At 47.5% G+C, this 20,125-nt stretch overlaps 1 protein-coding gene across 1 annotated transcript in view; it reads left to right on the forward strand.

The window, feature by feature from the left end:
• LOC118094779 (vigilin) overlaps positions 1-20,125 on the forward strand; it is a 55,729-nt gene that overhangs the window by 27,893 nt on the left and 7,711 nt on the right. Inside the window, exons 5-21 of the mRNA XM_035135448.3 lie at positions 302-517; positions 750-956; positions 2,432-2,647; positions 3,839-4,045; positions 5,597-5,704; positions 6,420-6,524; positions 7,598-7,676; positions 7,850-7,989; positions 9,442-9,546; positions 12,023-12,136; positions 13,153-13,239; positions 13,997-14,128; positions 15,162-15,380; positions 16,806-17,027; positions 17,654-17,872; positions 18,631-18,769; positions 18,852-18,979. Coding sequence (XP_034991339.3) covers positions 302-517; positions 750-956; positions 2,432-2,647; positions 3,839-4,045; positions 5,597-5,704; positions 6,420-6,524; positions 7,598-7,676; positions 7,850-7,989; positions 9,442-9,546; positions 12,023-12,136; positions 13,153-13,239; positions 13,997-14,128; positions 15,162-15,380; positions 16,806-17,027; positions 17,654-17,872; positions 18,631-18,769; positions 18,852-18,979 — 2,643 coding nt within the window. The remainder of the gene's footprint in view (positions 1-301; positions 518-749; positions 957-2,431; positions 2,648-3,838; positions 4,046-5,596; positions 5,705-6,419; positions 6,525-7,597; positions 7,677-7,849; positions 7,990-9,441; positions 9,547-12,022; positions 12,137-13,152; positions 13,240-13,996; positions 14,129-15,161; positions 15,381-16,805; positions 17,028-17,653; positions 17,873-18,630; positions 18,770-18,851; positions 18,980-20,125) is intronic.

Here is a 20,125-nt window from a genome sequence, read left to right on the forward strand (position 1 = left end):
TGGCTCTCACGCAGGATAGATGTTTGCAAATAGCCATTGGTGGGCTGAGAGCTAAACAGGAGCTCCCATGTTCTGAGGCTCTGTGCCATGCCATGTGCAAGAGGACAATGGGGTTACAGTTGGTGCGTTTGTGCCTAGTCTGTGGGCTTATTACCAGGAAACACCTGGTGGGCACCAAGGGAAGCGGGATTCTTTCCTGGATGGGCCTTTTGGTGCAGTCCAGCGTGAACAGCTGCTGCATTTGGAAATAGACATTTTGCGGCATGTGGACACGGCTCCTGAGGTGTTTCTCCCTTGGCAGGTGTTTCACGTCCCCCTGGAAGAGCGACGCTACAAGGACAACAGCCAATTCGGAGAAGGTGACGAGGCCAAGGTGTGCGTGGACATCATGCAGAAGACCGGGGCTCATATTGAGCTTTCCTTGGCCAAGGACCAGGGCCTGTCAATCATGGTGACTGGCAAACTGGATTCCGTCATGAAAGCTCGGAAGGAAATAGTCGCTCGGCTTCAGACCCAGGTGCGTGCAAAGCCTTTCCACCCCAAAGTGTGTCCACTTCTACCCCAGTGACTCTTGCTTTCCTGCAAGCGGTTATTATTCTCAGAATTTCCCTGAGTTCTTTTGATGAAGTGTGGGATATAAATGTAACAAATGAATAAGGCAGCTCCCTGTGTTTCTATATCAAGCAGCCCTTGTTAAAACTTCATTTGGAAAACCAGCAATGCCGCTGTCTTCTCCCCTTTTTCCGCAGGCTTCAGCTACTGTCACAATCCCCAAAGAACACCATCGCTTTGTGATCGGCAAGAACGGCGAGAAACTGCAGGAGCTCGAGCTGAAGACGGCCACCAAGATCAACATCCCGCGGCCTGAGGACCCCAGCAACCAGATCAAGATCACGGGCACCAAAGAAGGCATTGAGAAGGCACGGCACGAGATCTTGCTCATCTCCGCGGAGCAGGTGAGCCGGGGAGGGGTGGGGTCGTGACTCCCCACCCTTTTCCTCCAAAGGCGGAAGGTAGCGGGAGTGGGAAGCAGTTGCGCAAGAGACTTCTGGCAGCCAGCCTCACGGCTTCTCTTCGTTTTAAAAGCAGCAAGCAGGTTTTTGCAGTGGACTCTGGCACGCTGCATTCCATGGCTAGAGCAAGCCGCCCAACAAAAGATATGGAATTTTTGCAGCTCTAGACACAACGTGGATGGGTTTTATGCAGGGCACAATATGGTGCAGCCGGGTTTTTTTTTGCCAAATCTGGGATACCAACTTCAATGGGGTATTTTGGGAAGGCTGGGAAGGGGTTCTAGCCACAATGGCTATTTTTCTCCTTGGCTGTCAGAGACAGTTTGCCTCGGAGATACCCATTCCTTGCGGTTGCAAGCAGGGAGAGCGTTGCTGCATTCTGGCCCTGCTTGTAAGCTTCCCACAGGTATCCGGTTGGCCACTGTGAGAACCAGGATTCTGAGCTATTTGCTTTTATTTTTGTGGGAATGTTGAGGAAAGTAGGAGAGCATATATTGATTAAATATCCCTCCTCACGTTAGTGAGCAAGCAGCAGAGCACAATCCTGTGCACAATGCTGGAAGCTAGCTGATGATTTTGTTAGAATCATTTGAGCTAAGCAATCCAGTCTGGCTTGTTCCTGGTAAGTTTCCCCTTTTGTTTCCCTCTGGATTAATAATAACACGACAGTCTTGATTAAAAATAAGAGTAAAGCTTTCTTACATTCAGTCCACAGTAGTATTTCAAAGACAGGCTTTATCTTGTGGTTACAGTTACATTTATAGAGAAAATAAGTCTGAGCTTGGCCTCAGACTTTCTACCATGTGGCTTTCATGCTCTGTAAGGAAAGAGCAAGAGAGGAAGATGGCTGCGTGACTAGCCCTTTTATAGGGTCTGCCAGGGTCACACCCATCTACCTGGTCACATATAGGGGGAGAATGCTCCAGAGCAGGTATGACAGGAAGTCTTCCCTGTCTGGAGCAACAGTTGTCTCTGTGTCCACTCTGGGCAACAGGAAATGTTGCATTTGACTGCTTCGGTAATGATACATCCCACAGTTTTCAGGTTGATATACAATACCGTTTATTCAGAATGCCTAAGTAGAATAGATTAGCTTTTCGTGTGATTCAGCCAAGGCTGCTCTCCGGGCTCTGTGTACTGGCCTTGTCTGCATTTAATGACAAGAGCTCCATGTATCCCAGCTCCCTTCTTCAAAAGTAAGCTCATAGCAGGGAAATAAATCAGTCTTGGGTGATTGACCGGAAGGGGAAAGCATACGGTGAGCAATTCGCCTCCCCGTTATTTCCAGGAGAGGGGCTGAATAGTGAAGAACTGAGACTTGATCCACAGGTTTTGGATATACCAGGCCGGGGCAACCTGCGATCCAGCAGAGGTTGCTCCTCTTCAGGTGGGTCAGCAGGTTTCCCCTTGTGTTCCAGGATAAGCGGGCCGTGGAGCGCTTGAACCTGGAGAAGGCCTTCCACCCTTTCATTGCTGGAGCCTTCAACAAGGTGGTCCAGGAGATCATGCAGGAGACCGGGGCTCGCATCAACATCCCGCCACCCAGCGTCAACAAAGACGAGATCATCATCACTGGCGAGAAGGAGCCAGTGGCCCAGGCTCTCCTCCGCATCCGCAAGATCTACGAGGATAAGGTGGGTGGGTTTGCCTGTCCCCGCAAGAGGGGGCATTAATGGCACTTTGACGGAAGCACCAAAGCTGTAGTGTTTTAGCTGGCAGTTTCTGAAAGAAAGGGGCATCAGCTACAAGCAGCCCCTTTGAGTGCAGGTGGTTCCGGCGCTGCCTGGGGCGGATGGGAGTCACAGGCCAAGACACCTAGCGGGTACCAGGATGGCAAAAACCTGTTCTCAAGAAATCAGTGGCGACTTGTACATGCACTTCCTACCTGAAATGGGTGGCTGAAATTTGCAAAGGAGCAGCTAGATTTCTAAAAGCAGAAAAAAAGAATCATTGCTTTTTTTGGAGAACGTGCATGTGTGTTTTAGCAAAAATCCTCTTAAAAGCATTTCCTCCCTGTTGACTGGAGGGAATGCACCTTTGAAAATGGCACTTGCAAGATGCAGGAGAAAATCTGCCCCCTCGTTAATCAGGGACACCAGAATGTTTATGACTTCACGTGAGCCATTTAACAGAATGAAGTAGGGACGGGGAGCCCATGATAATAGTAATAATAATAATTTTATTATTTATATCCCGCCGATCTGGCTGGGTTTCCCCAGCTACTCTAGGTGGCTCCCAAAAGAATATTAAAAGCACGATAAAACATCAGACATTAAAAACTTGCTTAAACAGGGCTGCCTTCAGATGTCTTCTGAAAGTTAGATAGTTGTTTGTTTATTTCCTTGACATCTGATGGGAGGGCATTCCACAGGGCATGCTCCACTACCAAGAAGGCCCTCTGCCTGGTTCCCTTGTAACCTCACTTCTTGCAGAGAGGGAACCGCTGGAAGGCCCTCGGAGGTGGACCTCAGGTGTCCGGGCTGAACGATGGGGGGGTGGGAGAGACGCTTCATGGTCCTTCTGATGTTTCTGGGCTGCAGCACCCATCATCGCTGGTCCATGTCGGCTGGCGTTGATTGGTGCTGGAGTCTCTACACAGCACCTGCAGGGCTGCCACCACCCCATTTGCGAGATAAATGCTGCAGCCCTAATTTTTACCCTATTCCTGAGTGCAGTGTGGTCAGCGGCCCGAACTTGGTTTGGCTGGATGAGCAGGGAAGGTCCGGTAGTAGCTGTCTTTCTCTGGGCGTGCTGGGAGGCTTTTGGCCGCTTTGCCCATTTCCATGCTGTGAAGCAGCAGCTGCTCCCCCTCCCCTCTCTCTCAGAAGCGCAAGACAACCACGATCTCGGTGGAGGTGAAGAAGTCCCAGCACAAGTACATCATCGGCCCCAAAGGCAACACCCTGCAGGAGATCCTGGAAGCCACCGGAGTCTCGGTGGAGATGCCGCCCCTGGAAAGCAGCTCGGAAACAATCATCCTCCGGGGGGAGCCCGACAAGCTGGGTCCCGCTCTGACTCAGGTCTACGCCAAGGTAAAGGGCTCCAGCATCTGCGTTGGACCGCCTGGTCTTCTTTATGCGCAGTTTGGACCAGGTTCTCAATGTGGGCCACCTGAACACCAAGGGTGGGTGGACTGCACTACTAAGGATGTTCAAGGAGCATCTGTAGTGGCTTGGCAGTTTTATTGCTGTTGTTTTTTAAAAAAGGCTATACCATTTCTTTTAAAGCAAGTTTATGTAATCAGATTTTTTTGTTTCGTTCCTTGCAGCCATGTAGATCTTAAAAAGCACCTAGTGGGAATTGTCTTACACAACTGTAGAGATTAATCTTCTCTTAGGAGGTTCTCTGCTTCTCCCCACCCCCCACCCCCCCAGGTCACTGTCCAAAATAAGCTTTTTCTTAGCAGAGGAAAAGAAAAATAATGGTGCAGTTTAAGAGGCTGCACCTGGTCTCTCTTTTATCACAGGTTTTAGACCTGTGTTGGGATTTATTCAGTCGTACCTTGGTTTTTGAACAGCTTAGTTCTCAAACTGTTTGGCTCCTGAACGCCGCAAACCTGGAAGTGAGTGCTCCAGTTTGCCAACTATTTTTGGAAGCCGAACATTCGATGCGGCTTCCAGTTGCTGCAGGAGCTTTCTGCAGCCAGTCGGAAGCCGTGCCTTGGTTTGCGAATGCTTTGGAAGTCGAACGGACTTCCGGAACAGATTCCGTTCGAGAACCAAGTCACGACTGTATTTAGTTTTTATTCAGTTATTATACAGCCCTTTATCCAAAGATCCCAGGGCAATGTACAACATTAAAAACACATTTTATGGAGCATTGATAATAAGAACGTAATAAAAAGTGTGATAACAGTCATAACAAAATCGTAATAACAGTCCCCCACCCACCCACTCACAGCTTTAACAACCCATAGATTATTTAATGGCCAAAGGTCTGGGTAAAGAGGAAAGTTTTTCCAGGCGCCTAAAGGCATGTAAGATGGCGCCAGGCGAGTCTCTCTGGGAAGATCATTCTACAATCGGAGAGCCACCACAGGAAAGGCCCATTCTCATGTTACCACCCATCAAACCTCTCGGGAGTTTGATGGGTGGTAACATAAAGAAGGGCCCCAGATGACAAGCTCATGGTCCGGATTGGTTTGGATAGGGAGAGATGGTCCTTTCTGAGCTGAGTATTATTACCTTTATATACCACTTTTTTCTTCCAAGTAGCTCAAGGTGGTGTACATGGTTTCTCCCCCCCCCCCGTTTCATCCTCACAACAACCCTGTGAGGTAGCTTAGGCTAAGAGATGGCAAATGGCCCAAGGTCACCCAGTGAGCTTCACGGCTCAATGGGGATTCGAACCCTGTTCTCCAGGGGATGCTAAGCATTGCGACTTGAGATGGATGTTTGAAACGGTACCGTGGCGGCACCTAGAGACGGAACGCAGTCATTGCTGCGCTAGAACAGCAGTGCCCGTGTTGAAATCTGGAGAGGCTATGTGTTTAAAAGGGGGAGAAAAAACCCAGCATGCCAATCTGTTCTCAAAGGAAACTGTGATTTGACCACAAAACTCTGCCTCTTCTCTCACCCCGCCAGGCGAAGAGTGTGATGGTAGCTGAAGTAACCGCCCCAGCCTGGTTACATCGTTTTATAATTGGAAAGAAAGGACAGAACATTGGCAGGATCACCCAGCAGCTTCCGAAGGCAAGTGTTGCTTATGCAACAGACTAGAGTAATTGGGATGAAACCACCTGTCCTTTTCGCCGTGTTTCCGTTTGGTTTGGGTTTCCCAACATGCCTCCTTGACGGATAGAAGGGGCAGCTAGCAAATGAGCCTGCAAGTTACTAGTCCACATGTTTTTTACTACATGTCCTGCCCATTAGACCAGGGACAATTATCTGTGGCGTGCTGATGGCCTCAAGGAGCAAGACGTAAGATTATAAGGAGAATCCTGCTGTATCAAGCCAAAGGCCTACATAGCCCATCGTCCTGTTACTCCCAGGGTCCATCAACACACCTCCGGGAAGCCCAAAATCAGGTTGTAAATGTACAGTGCTCTCCCCCTTGGGTTGCCCAGCAGCTGATACTCAGAGGGTGCTTCTAATACTAAAGGTAGTATATAGCCATCACGGCTAGTAAGCTATTGCTAGTCTTTCATGGGGGATATTTGTCTAATCCCCTTTTTAAAAGCTGTCCAAGTTGGTGGCCAACACTGCAGTGTTCCATAGGTCAACTACGTGTTGTGTGAAGACCTTCTTCCTTTTTGCCTTTCCCGAACTCCAACTATTCAGCTTGTATTTTAGCATCGTGAGGCAGTCGCCTGGACGCAACGACTAATCGCTGCAGGAGAGTGATACTTGGGTCCTCCCCCCCCCCCCAGTCAGGCATATCAGAGTTTGATTGCTTGTCCGTTTTTAGGTTCACATCGAATTCACAGACGGCGACGAGAAGATCACGCTGGAAGGACCCACTGAAGAGGTGGAGCTGGCTCAGATGCAGATCCAGGAGATTATTCGGGATCTGGTAAGCCGCTGCGGCTTCTTGCCGCAGAGTTGTCTGTTGCTGGCCCAGTTGCAGGAGTACAAACTGAAATCCCACCATCTTGATTCAGATTCAGATTCAAATTTATTGCGGCTATAAGCCCACACAATCAAAAATCCATCGAAACATAAAACACAAACCATATATCAGAAAAACATAAACATCTGTAAGAATTTACACCACAGCCATTTGGATGCACACAGATATATATATAATTGCCGAAAGAAAATAGAATAAAATTATATGTAGAACTTTCAATAATCATACAGCATTCCAGTCCGTCTCTTATGAGAGAGGACTGAGATTAAGAACCTTGCTACTTGCAGAGTTCCATGGGGGTCATTATCTTGTAGGGTAAGTGCAAGGTATGACTCTGCTGGTTTGTCATCAAATTCCTGGATTATTGGGTTCAGTATATTCGCCCACCATCTTGTGAAAAAGTTCACTCTCGCAGGAGCCCCCTAGCATAGGGTGGGGCTTGGTATATTGAGAGCTAAGAGGATAATGATAATGAAAATTTATTTATATCCTGCCCATCTGGCTGGGTTTCCCCAGCCACTCTGGGCGGCTCCCAACAGAATATTAAAAACACAATTAAACATCAACCATTAAAAGCTTCCCTAAACAGGGCTGCCTTCAGATGTCGTCTAAAAGTCAGATAGTTGTTTCTTTCCTTGACATCTGATGGGAGGGCCTTCCGCAGGGTGGGGATAAATAAGATGCCCCCCGTTAACATATGAGATGGAAACCAAATCTGTTAAGAAGCCTTGGGAATATAATTAGATTATTATTTTCTATCTGCCCTTCTCCACAAGGTCCCAAGGTGGGTTCCAACAGTACAGTTATAAAAGCAGATAAAACCATTCCTGGCAAGACGGGTCAGGAGAATGCTGAGAGTAGACTGGGCAGAAATAGCATCAATGCTTTTCTGCAAGGGAGTCCATATCTCCAGAGGGCACAGTAGAATTGCAACAGAGCCACTCTGGGCGGCGGCCACGAGGCGAGCTCACCATCTTCTCTTTCCCTCCTGCCCTCCCAAAAATATTCCTTTGCAGCTCGGCCGAATGGACTACACCGAAGTGCTCATCGATCAGCGGTTCCATCGTCACCTGATAGGGAAGAATGGAGCCAACAGTGAGTCCTGGTGTGCCAACAGAAGTGCTGGGCAATTTGTCCTGTCTTGGAGAATTTGCAGCGGGTGGCGGCTCTGTGACAATTGAGGATACTTGCCAGGCAATGCTTGCAAAGCTTTGGTGCTGACCTCCGTGTCTCTGATCCCGCCTCTCTTCCCTTCTGTGTGCTGCCAGTCAACCGCATCAAGGAACAGCACAAAGTCTCCGTCCGCATCCCGCCCGACAACGAGAAGAGCAACCTGATCCGGATTGAGGGAGACCCACAAGGGGTTCAGCTGGCCCGCAAGGAGCTGCTGGAGATGGCTGCCCGCATGGTAAGGGAGGCCAGCATCTTCACCCCTCGTCTCTCGCTTAGCCTTCCCAAGCTGGAGTTGGGGTGGAAGAAGAAGAAGCAGGAGCCAATCGGGAAGAGGGAAGGGGAGATTGGAATGGGAAATGCATGGCAGTGGGAGGGGGTGAGGTTGGAGGGGTTACAGGGGTGAATGAGATCTTATGTGGTGCGGGGCGGAGATGGAGGGCTAATAACTCAGTATTTATTCTTTCAATTTGTATCCCGTCCTCTTCCCAAAGGAGCCCAGGCCAGCAAACACATATATATTTATTTTTATTTATTTTATTTTATTTTGATAATAATTTTAGTTTTCAATTACATTCCAATAATAGCCTCATTATTAACAATGCCAAATTATACTACAGTTAAAATACCAATCGTTCAGATACCAAATTATATAATTTAGGTCCTTTTCCCCCCTGCATGCTAGAATTTATGGTTTGATGGTTTCCTTTATTTCTGCGTTCCAAAATCTTACTAATTTCTATTACATTCCAGTCAAAATAATCTTTATACAACAACTGCAACATTAATAACATCTATTCATGTTAACACATTAAATGATTTATAAAACGACAAGTGAGGCACTCAAACTCTATCCTTGTTCTTCCTGTGTGTGGCAATTATTCTATTTGTTTATTTTATTTTAAAGAGCATTCTAAAAATTGTTCTAAAATATACTCTCAGCCCGAAGAGATGCCATGAACAGTGACTTTCAGACATCAAACGCCTGGGTCAAGAGGGATGCTTTTAGATTCCTTCTGGGAGTCCTTTAAGGAGGGAGGCAGACGCTTCTCATCAAGGAGGGTGTTCCACAAATGTGGAGCTACCACTGAAAAGGCCCTGTTGGTAAATTTCCAGCCAGGCATCACCCCACCACCACCACCACCAAACCCTCACTGATTGTCAGTGCTGATTGTCAGCTTCTGCCAAAGCAGGCAAGATTAGACTAAATTTGACCAGTGATCTGGCTCCATGCAAACCAGAGCCTCTTAAAGTGGAAATATTCGGCCTTCTGTAGAGTTAGAGCAGCACATAGTGAGATGCATTGGTTGGAAAGTTGGGCTTAGGAAGCTGGGAGAGCAGGGTTCGAATTTCCACTCGGCCGTGAATTTCACTAGGTGACCTCAGGCCAGCCACCTCCTCTCAACCTGAACCCTACCTCGCAGGGTCATTGTGAGGATGGAACGGGGAGGGCGGAGAACCATGTATTCCACCTTGAAGCTCCTTGAAGGAAGGGTGTGATAGAAATGTATCGAATAAAAGAAAGGGGGGGGAACGGCAGATAAAGGAGGTGGGACTCTGGGTGCTCCTTTGTGGATTCCCTCTGAGAATCTTTTGTATAAGGGGCAGTGCTTGTAGCAGCCCCATTGCGCAGGAAGGAGTCTCTCTTGGGGTGGATGCAGCTGACTGGTTGTGTGGGCTTCTGTCCTAGGAAAACGAACGCACGAAGGACCTCATAATCGAGCAGCGCTTCCACCGGACCATCATTGGGCAGAAAGGCGAGAAAATTAAGGAGATCCGTGACAAGTTCCCTGAGGTAGGAAAGAAAAATTGCTATATTTATATACCGTATTTTTCGCTCCATAAGACGCACTTTTTCCCTCCCAAAAAGGAAGGGCCAGAGCCCTTGCAAGAGCCAGAGCTGCGCCTAGGACAATTAAAGAAAGCAAAAAAATTTTTTTTCCTGTTTTCCTCCGCTAAAAACTAGGTGCGTCCTTTGGTCAGGTGCGTCCTATGGAGCGAAAAATACGGTATATTTTTGTCATGGGAGTCTACTCAGTATTGATTCTGAGTAGATTCCAATGCATAGTTAGCAGAGTGAAAACTTAAACACGTTGCAGGATTCCCAGAAAATGGACCAGAGGCAATTAGTATTTCATTCAGCCGAGCTTTACTGCTACTGAAGGCAAATGAGCATAATGGTCACAAATCCGATACATTCAGGATTGGCACTGTCCATAAGAAATCCAGTTGCAGCAGACTTAACTTGAACATACAGCAACTTATAATAAGTCTAAAACATTAATGCTATATATAGAACTCCACACCAGAAGGAAAAGAGAAAGTGAAACCCAGGCTCCTTCTGGCCCTACTTTTAAAGTCAGCATGACCTTGACAGAAAAAGATAAGAGAACCAGTTTAAGCAAACTGTACTCAGCTTCTCTGAAGGAATAACCCAAACATCATGAACCTTCTGCTTATTTCTTTCACACAGAGAAGCTTCCAGAATCCTCTTGAATTAACTAGGATAGGAAAGATCAATACTTTCTGCACTAAGAAATGCAAAGTGACAATTTTTACCCCTCCTTTTTATCTGAGGGAACTCAAGGCGGCTTACAGATAAAGAAGAGTTGCTGAGAGCTTGTTGGGTTTTTTTGGGTGGGGGGCTGATGCTTTTTCTCTGCAGCACCTATTCTTTTGGCACATGGTAAATAATGTTCTGCTTTGTGGTTCTGGTAGTCTCGAGCACTGAATGTCCTGCATCTCTTATCTGACAACAGGTTGGGGCTAAAACCTGAGCCTGTGCTGGCCCTTCTGTGTTTTTGAAACCTTATCATAAGTTAGCGATGCAAGCAAAGTGTGTGTGAGAGGCAAAATTCGTAATTCCTGAGAATCTCTTGTCTTCATTTCATTTTGCTTTTTAAATTCAAGTTACTAGTCCTTCAGAACAAAATAATGAACTGAAAAAAAATGTTTAAAGGACTCCCCCCCCCAAAAAAAGAGTCCTTTTCATTGGGAATAACCCAGATGGAAATTTCCAGGTGTTGGAAAAGGTTATTTACGTATGCCATTACTGCGCATAGCTGCCAAGTACCCCGTTTTCCCTGGGAAATCCCTGTTTTCTTACCGTTTCCCGCAGGTGTCCCGAATGGCAAAATACCCCTTATTCCCTCGCATTACGGAGCTCCTGCCGGCGGCCATGTACTTCTGGTACTGCGCCGGCACCGGAAGTCGCTTCTACGCACTTCCGGAAGTGTGTAGAAGCGACTTCCGGTGCCGCGGCGCTGCTGATCCCAGATTTTTCAATCCAGAACTTGGCACCTATGCTACTGCGGCTCGTGTTTTGTTAGCCCAAAAATGGAAAACGAACAAAGACCCAACTAAAGAAGATTGGCAACTTATGGGAAACCAATGGTATACCTTGCGCATTAACATATAGAATAAGAGAACAAGAAGAACATATATTTAAAGAAGATTGGAAAATGTTTATTGAATACATATGGAGGAAAATTGTGTATATTTGAAAATTTGGGCAGCATTAAGATAAATTCAACAATGTAAATAAGTTTTGGTGGATGTAATAATGGAATACTGAACGGTTTAGTTTATATAAAATATGCAGGGATTTATGTTGTGCAAAATGAACTTGGAAAGAGAAGAAGGGAAGTCATCGATATTATAAGGCTGTTTAAATGAGTATTCAAAATTGTAAAACTGAAAATTTAATAAAAAAATTTTTTTGAACGAAATACAGTGGAACCTCAGGTTACGGTGGGGATCTGTTCCGGAGGCCCCGCCGCAACCCAAAAATGACGCACATCAAAGCGCCGTGTCTGTGCATGCACGATTTAGTGCTTCTGCGCATGTGCGAGCGGCAGGCAAACCCGGAAGTAACTCGTTCCGGTACTTCCAGGTTTGCCACGGACGTTCGCTGAAGCGGACGCAAGCGGAGGCGGACGCAGAACGAGGTTTGACAGTAGAGAAGTATGGGCAAGCCAATACCTGCTTGAAAGCCAGAGGGTGAGGACTCGGCGCCCTTTGTTATAACTCATTGTTGTGCATGGAAAGAGGGAAAGGCGAGTTAAAGATGCAAAGCAACCCCATAGGGGAACCTGGCTATCGTAACTTGTAGCTGCTGATAGCCTTACCCTGCACGATCTCCAGAGTTGCATATCAGCTTAGAAACTTGCCTTTTTAACTCTGTGCTCGTTTAATCCCTCCCCACGAAAGAAGGGGACTCTAGGTGCCTACCCCTGCGACTCTGCGTACTGATAACTGCTCCACCCCTACAGGTTATCATCAACTTCCCAGACCCCTCTCAGAAGAGCGACATCGTGCAGCTACGTGGGCCCAAGAACGAAGTGGAAAAGTGCGCCAAGTACCTCCAGAAAGTCATTGCGGAGCTGGTGAGTCCCACCCGGTTAGGCTTGCAGATAAACAGGGCCTCTGCTTGGCTCCCCCCCCCCCCCCCGCTCAACATGACGGAATCCCATGGGCTGAAACCCACCCTTTCACCCAAGAACTGGGCTATTTGGGGAGGAGGGGAAGGGTGTCTGTTTGCTGCTGCCACAACCAATGTCTTGCTGAAGTGTTGCTGCTCCGCCAGGTGTGCTTCTTTGCCCAGGCAGGTGGCCTCGGGATGTACCACCTCATGTGGTCGAAAAGGGGGTACCACAGTGATGGCCTGAGAAGACTGGCAGGTGAAGGAAGCTTGGTTGGATACAAGGAAACTTATTTTATTTTTATTATTTTATTATTTAGTAGTTTATACGCCCTGTTCTTCCTCCAGGTTAGAGCACAGGGCAGCTTCCGATGCAACACGCAACAGTAATCATATAAAATATACTTAATAAAACAGAATAAAAGCATACCACCATTATGAAAACAGCCAAACTAGGTCTGAACTCCAGTCAGTATCTGCATCAGGTTCCAAAGGCCTGGACAAATAAATAGGTTAAAACATATCTAAATATAGCTAATGTGGAAGGTTGACATATTTCAGTTTGGAGGGTGTTCCATTAAACAGGGTGCCGCTACTGAGAAGACTGTCTCGTTCCTTATAGGAATAATAATCCATAATTATTTAGTTATTGTATATTCATTAATTCATACCCATTTCCATATCTTCCGCTCTCGTTTCCTGTTGCCCACGATTTCCCGCCCTAATTTAAAAAGAAAAGCCCCTTCCATTTTTACTTCTTCCATTCTTTCTCCAGGAGAATTGCCAGAAGCTTGGTGGCTTTGTCCTCTGACTTTGCCCTTGTACCCAGGATCCTTTCTGTCACAGCTCTATCTCTGCCATCTCAAGATGCTTCTGAATGTCTCTATCAGTGGTTCCATACCTCTCCTCCAGCATTCTCTGTCTCACTACCCCAGGCACCATATTTAACTTCCTGGATTTTCTTCTTCTTCTTCGCCTTAGGTTGAAAACAGTTTTTCTATTCCAGTCCCTATCTTCAAGCAGTTCCACAAGAACATTATTGGGAAAGGAGGCGCCAACATCAAAAAGGTAAAAGTGGGGGGGGGTCTTCTCCTGATTTCCTCCCCTCCCCCAAGAACTGGGCTTTGGGTGGTGGAGTGTCTCGCTTTCTGAGGAAAGAAGTAGTTTCTGTGGATAAAGGTCCAAGCCACTTAAGAATCGGAGAGTCAATTCCAGCATGTTGGCCTGACACCTCTGATGTTGTAAAGAACCAATGCAAACCTCTGAAGCTTTGGTCTGAGAGGGGTCCTAACCAACTGCTGCTGCCGGACAGCGGCCTGCTTACCTAGTCACTGTGGGTGGCGCTGTGGTCTAAACCACTAAGCCTCTTGAGTTTGCTGATCAGAAGGTTGGCGATTCGAATCTCTGTGACGGGGTGAACTCCCGTTGCCCTGTCCCAGCTCCTGCCAACCTAGCAGTTCGAAATCACACCAGTGCAAGTAGATAAATAGGTACCGCTGTGGTGGGAAAGTCAATGGCGTTTCTGTGCGCTCTGGTTTCCGTCACGGTGTTCTGTTGCGCCAGAAGCGGTTTAGTCATGCTGGCCACATGGCGCGGAAAGCTGTCTGTGGACAAATGCTGGCTCCCTTGGCCTGAAAGCGAAATGAGCGCCGCAACCCCATAGTCGCCTTTGACTGGACTTGACCATCCAGGGGTCCTTTACCTTTTACCTGCCCACCTGCCTGCCTCCCTCTTCCAAGCCATTGCCAAGGCCTGCTCCTTGTAGAGTCCCTTACAGCAGCCTAGCCTTGAGGGGTCTGGGTTTGATGTTATCTCTTCACAATAGATTCGAGAGGAAACCAATACCAAGATTGACCTCCCCACAGAAAACAGCAACTCTGAGGTGATCCTGATCACTGGGAAGAAGGCCAACTGCGAGTGTGCCCGGGACCGCATCCTGGCCATCCAGAGGGAGCTGGTGGGTGTGTGAAGCAGTTTCCTCCTTTTAGTCCAGGGGTAGGCAACCTCAGGTCCGTGGGCCAGATGCGGCCCAATCGCCTTCTCAATCCGGCCCACGGACGGTCCAGGAATCGGCGTGTTTTTACATGAGTAGAATGTGTCCTTTTATTTAAAATGCACCTCTGGGTTATTTGTGGGGCATAGGAATTCGTTCATTTTTTTCCTCCAAAATATAGTCTGGCCCACCACATGGTCTGGACCAACCCACAGCTGAAAAAGGTTGCTGACCCCTGTTTTAGTCTTTCCAGATCCCAAGGAAACGGCTTGGACATGTTCCAGTCTGTAACACAACGGCTGCAGTTGGAAGTCACACTATCAAACCACAGTTTATTGTGACAGGAGTGAGCCTAGCCCCTCAGGGGTGCATTCACGCTCTTTCATCGCCTTGGAGAGGAGCGCAGGAGCTCTCAGCTTCCGTTTTAGATTAACCGTGGCTTGGTATGTCATCCAAACCTTAACAGACCGGTTAATCTTAACTCTGGTTTGTTTGAAACCAAGGCAACATCTAACCATGGTTTGATGAAGCCACCTTGTTTCAATAAACCATAGATAGGATTAACCACAGTTTTAGGTCTGGCTGCAATGAATAGAAAATTGGAACCAAAAGCTTCCACATTAACAAGTGGAAGTAAAAGCTTCAATTGTTTTCCTTGTAGCCATGGCAGTGGAAGCGGGGAGATTCGGTGCCTAGGGAAAGGCTAGACTTGTTCTTTCCACAATAAGCCACGGTTTATGGTGACGACTGTCTGGATTGGGCCAAAGGCAATCTGTAGCATGTTGTATGTGGGGCTGCTCTTGGGACACCCCTGTTTCCAGATATTTTAGTCCCTCGCTTCTGCCGTTGGATGCAAGTTCAGCAGTTTATTGTATCTTAATTGTTTGCTCGCCTTGAACCTTAAAGGCAGGATATAACTTTGGCCTTGGAGAAAGGGTTTTGTAGCCCTTGTCTCTCTGTTTCTGTCTCTTTCTACCACCCACCCCTTCCCTCCCAGGCTAACATAAAAGAAGTGGATGTGTCTATACCAGCCAAGCTGCATAACTCCCTAATTGGGGCTAAGGGGCGGCTAGTCCGCTCCATCATGGAGGAGTGTGGCGGGGTGCACATCCACTTCCCTTCTGAGGGGTCGGGCAGCGACAAGGTCACCATCCGAGGGCCCGGAGAGGAGGTGGAGAAAGCGAAACGGCAGCTGCTGCAGATCGCGGAGGAGAAGGTACCAAGTGAATCGGAGTTTGCCTGGTGTTATCAGTCGGAGAGCGTGGGGAGAAAACAGCTGTTCCTTTGGCAGTCAAGTTGCTACGATAACAGAGAGCATCCTTCACACCTCCCCGTTTTCCTTTGAGCCATGGGCCGCATCCTCGGCACACTTTTAAAAGCACAATTATCAGTCATGGCTCTCTCCCCACCCAAAAAAGGAATCCTGGGAACTTGTTAAAGGTGCTGAGAGCTGTTAGAATTGTAGAATTGTGGAGTTGGGATTCCAACCCCCTGCAATGCAAGAATCTCGGCTAGATCCCTGTTCCCCTCCCAGAGGTACAGCTCTCAAACCACTTGGAGAAAGGGGAAGATGGGTCTCCTATAACAAGTCTCAAACTCCAATTTCCGGCTTTTTTGTGGGGGGGGGGGAGAATCCACAACTCTTTAAAGTGGCATAATAGCGCTTTAAATAGTGTGTGAATGTGGCCTTAAAACTCCATATTCCAGCTCCATTTGCTTTCCTAAATTACTAGCCTATGAAGGCATGATTTCAAAGGCAAAAGCATGGTTTGAAGCTAAGTATGTCCGGCTTACACACACACACACACCCCGCAAAAAAATAATAATCTGGCTTGTGGTTCCTTAATGGAAGGAAGGAGGACTGGAATATCAATGTAATAAATCAAAGACATGGAAATAATCCCTAGGAAAACAGCAGGAATTTAAAACTGCAGTCCATCACACGAAGTGCTTGTGCAGTATTTTTTGGCGACGCAACATCCACACAGAGCAGCTAAAAAAACAATTCACAACTATCTGTCCTAGCTGCAGTTAGTGGAAATGCATTTTAGGAGTTCTTTTGTGGCTTATCTTGCCTATAATTCCTATGAGACAAAACACCCCTCCTCCCCCTTTTCGAGGTGGTTTGTGCTTGAGGCTGCTGCAGCTAGCAGTATAACTTAAACTCTGCCCTAGTTTTTGCGTTCCTTCCCACACTTCTAATGTTTTTATTTGTATTGTAACATAGTTGTACACCACCTTGAGATTCGACATGAGAGGTGGTTTGTCATTTTTATCGATTAGACTGATCAGTCCCGTGTTGCCGAGGTCTCCAGATGACTTAAATCTGCAATCATTCTAAAACAAAAACCCGAATTCAGAATTAATATAAAACATTAACATCCTCACACAGACTTTTTGTGCATGGAAATGTTTTTTTAATGAATATATAGCATGCCGATTCCACGGGCTGGATTGGCTACACAGAAAACTGTCCCTTGGCAGCGAGTTTCACGGTTCGGTTTAGGAGGCGGGCGTATTTATTTGTGCCACAGAGCAAGGCGCCATGCCCCAGGGGGAATCCACCAGCCTGGAAGGGCTTTTACATCCCTGCTTCTTGGCAAGCTTTCAGCTGTCCACCCTCTGCCCTCTCCACCCGCAGCAAATCAACAACCACTCGGCAGAGCTGCACGCCAAGCCAGAGTACCACAAATTCCTGATCGGGAGAGGGGGCGCCAACATCCGGAGAGTGAGGGACCGCACCGGTGTCCGCATCATCTTCCCCAGCCCTGACGACAAGGACCAGGAGATCATCGCCATCGTGGGGAAGGAAGATGCGGTGCGGCAAGCCCAGCACGAGCTGGAAAGCCTCATTTGCAACCTGGTACATATATATAGATATATGTGTGTGGATGCTCGGCTGTTTCGTTGCATTTGCATCTGGTTTGGATGGTTATATGCATGCCCAGCATATAGCACCCCTAGAATTGGTTTGGGTGAATGGCAGCCTAGCAATTGCTTAGCCACCAGCCGCTAATCAGCTATCAAGTTGATAGCATTCAGCGGCACAGTTCAGCATAGTGGTTAGTGTTGGAGCTGGACCTGGAAGATCAGGGTTCAACCCCCACTGGGCCACGAAGCTTCCTGGGGTGACCCTGGGCTGCCTCTCGGCCTGACGTGCCTCTCAGGGTTATTGTGGGGTTTAAATGAGGAGGGGGAGAACCATGCCCGCCACCTTGGAGAAAAATGCAGGATGTGAATCAATAAATGTGAGCAGCAATACTAGGCTGACTTCCACCCGGAAACCTCCATAAAGCTCATTGCCACCAATCTCCTTGCCAAAGGACTACTAGTCTTCCAGAAAGAGCCCAAACCTTTGGAGAGTAAGATTGCGCAAAGCTGGATAGCGTCCCTTTTTTCCGCATTGGCCATGATTTGGGGGAGAGACTGTAGCCATGGAAGGGGAGGCTACAGGGCCCTTTCCCCCCACCTCCTCTTCCTGCCCCCCAGGATAACGTCATTGAGGATTCCATGATGGTCGACCCAAAGTACCACCGCCACTTTGTGGCACGCCGGGGGCACGTGCTGCGGGAGATTGCGGAAGAGTACGGCGGGGTTGCGGTGAGCTTCCCCCGGACGGGCGTCCAGAGCGACCGCGTGATGCTCAAGGGAGCGAAGGACTGCGTGGAAGCTGCCAAGAGACGCATCCTGGAGATTATCAGTGACCTGGTAGGCCTCCCTTTCTGGAATCTGGGTCAGGGAGGGCATTTGGAAAGACCAACTCAAAGTACTAGTTTTGACATATAAAGCCTTAAACAGCTCAAGACCGCAATACTTAAAGGACCACCTCTTTCCATATGAACCTACCCAGACCCTGAGATCATCTGAGGCTCTCCGTGTGCCCCCTCCTCGAGAGGTGCAGAGGGTGGTAACACAAGAAGGGGCCTTCTTTTCAGCAACTCCCCATTTGTGGAATGCTCTCTCCAGGGAAGTTTGCCTGGCGCCTTCATTATACACATTTAGGCACCAGGCAAAAACTTTCCTTTTTAGCCAGGCCTTTGGTTGATCCGATTTACATTCTATGCCCTTTTAAAATGTGTTTTTTTGGGGGGGGGGGTATTGGATGGTTGTTTTAATTTTTATTAGGTATTTTGTGCTTTTATATCTTGATTTATACCCCCAGGTATAGGGCAGTACATAAATTCAATTAATAATGATAGCCTCCTCTTTCCAACATGTGTCATGTTGCAATTCCCTTTTAAGATGAGAACAATAACTTAAGCTGCAGGTTGATGATCCCGGGGACCAAACGTGCCTCCCCACCTCATGACCTTGCAGGATGAAAATTCCCTTTCCCCTCTGTTGGCTTCAAAGTCGCCGCAAGCTTGCTTAGCCCCGATGCCCCTTCCCCACGACCTTAACTCGCCTTGCTCGCCCCGTCCCACTTTTTTCCTTTTTTCTTTTTTTGCTTCCCATCTCTTCTCCAGGAAGCCCAGGTGGTCCTCGAGTGCGTCATCCCGCAGCGCTTCCACCGGGTCGTCATGGGAGCCAAAGGTTACAAGGTGCAGCAGATCACTCGGGACCACGACGTGCTGATCAAGTTCCCAGAGCGAGATGACAATTCAGGTAGAGGGGATTGCAGGTAGAGGGGAGGGGAGATTCCATGCAGGGAAATATTTTCACCTGGTTTTCTCCCCACCCCCACTAGGTTCAGAAGCACAGTCTCAGGAAAACGGCGACATCAGCCCCGAGCTGGACTCTGCCCCCCGCAAATGTGACATCATCCTTATCTCGGGGCGCAAGGAGAAATGCGAGGCGGCGCGGGCAGCTCTGCTGGTAGGAATCTTCTCTCTCTGTCCTGGGCGAGTATAGGCAATGCAGAAAAGGCCCTCTCTGATGTTGACATAAGTCCTAAGACAAGCTTTCTCCAAGCTGCTGCCCTCCTGATGCTTTGGACTGAAGCTCTTCATCAGTCCTGACCAGCATAGCCCAATGGTCAAGGGTGATGGGGAGAGGGGGGGGGTCACAGTCCAGCAATAGCTGCAAGGTGCATGAGCTTGGGCAATGTTGAGAATGCAGAGGCCCAGGCAGGTTCATACCAGGGGAGGATTTTGGTCAAGCCCTGAACTTGACCAAATGGTTCTAGTTGCATATGCATCATTGAAGAGGGAGTGGAGGAAAGAGGCAAAAGATTTCAAGTAGTAGAACTACTTGAAAATGATTTACAGATGGTATTTAACTCTGAGTTGTTAAGATGTATAAGACTGAATCATATAAGTGCTTGAGATGCAAGGAGGTTGAGAGAACGTTTTTTATTTCATATGTGGTGGACCAGTAAAAGGGTAAAAGTATTGAGAAATAATCTATAAGGAATCAAAAAATGTTTTAAAGTACTTTTCCCAAAGAAAAACCAGAGTCCTTTCTGTTGGGTATAATTCAGATGGAAATTCCCAGGTGTCAAAAAAGGTTATTTATGTATGCCACTACTGTGGCCCATGTTTTGTTAGCCCCAAAATTGAAAACGAGCAAGGTTCCAACTAAAGAAGAATGACAACTTAAAGTGATGGAATATGCGCAGCTTACAGACTTAACATATTGAGTAAGAGAACAAGAAGAACATACGTCTAAAGAAGATTAGAAAATGTTTCTTGAATATATGGGGGGGAATTGTGCACACTTGAAAATGTTGGCAGAATTAAGATGAATTCAACAGTGTAAATAAGTTTGGATGGATGTAATAATGGAATACTGAATGGTTTAGTTAATGTAAAATATGCAGGGATTTATGGTATGCAAAATGAACCCCATGGAAAGAAAAGAAGGGAAATTAATGATACCGGTATATAAGGATGTTTAAATGAGTATTCAAAATTGTAAAACAGAAAATTACACACACACACACATATCTATATGTAGGCAAAATATTGGGAACCTGATTTTTCTTTAGATCCCCTGTCAGGGCACCTGCCCATAGGGAATGTT

This window comes from Zootoca vivipara, chromosome 12, assembly GCF_965207765.1.
Source record: "Zootoca vivipara chromosome 12, rZooViv2.hap1.1, whole genome shotgun sequence".
NCBI lineage: Eukaryota > Metazoa > Chordata > Lepidosauria > Squamata > Lacertidae > Zootoca > Zootoca vivipara.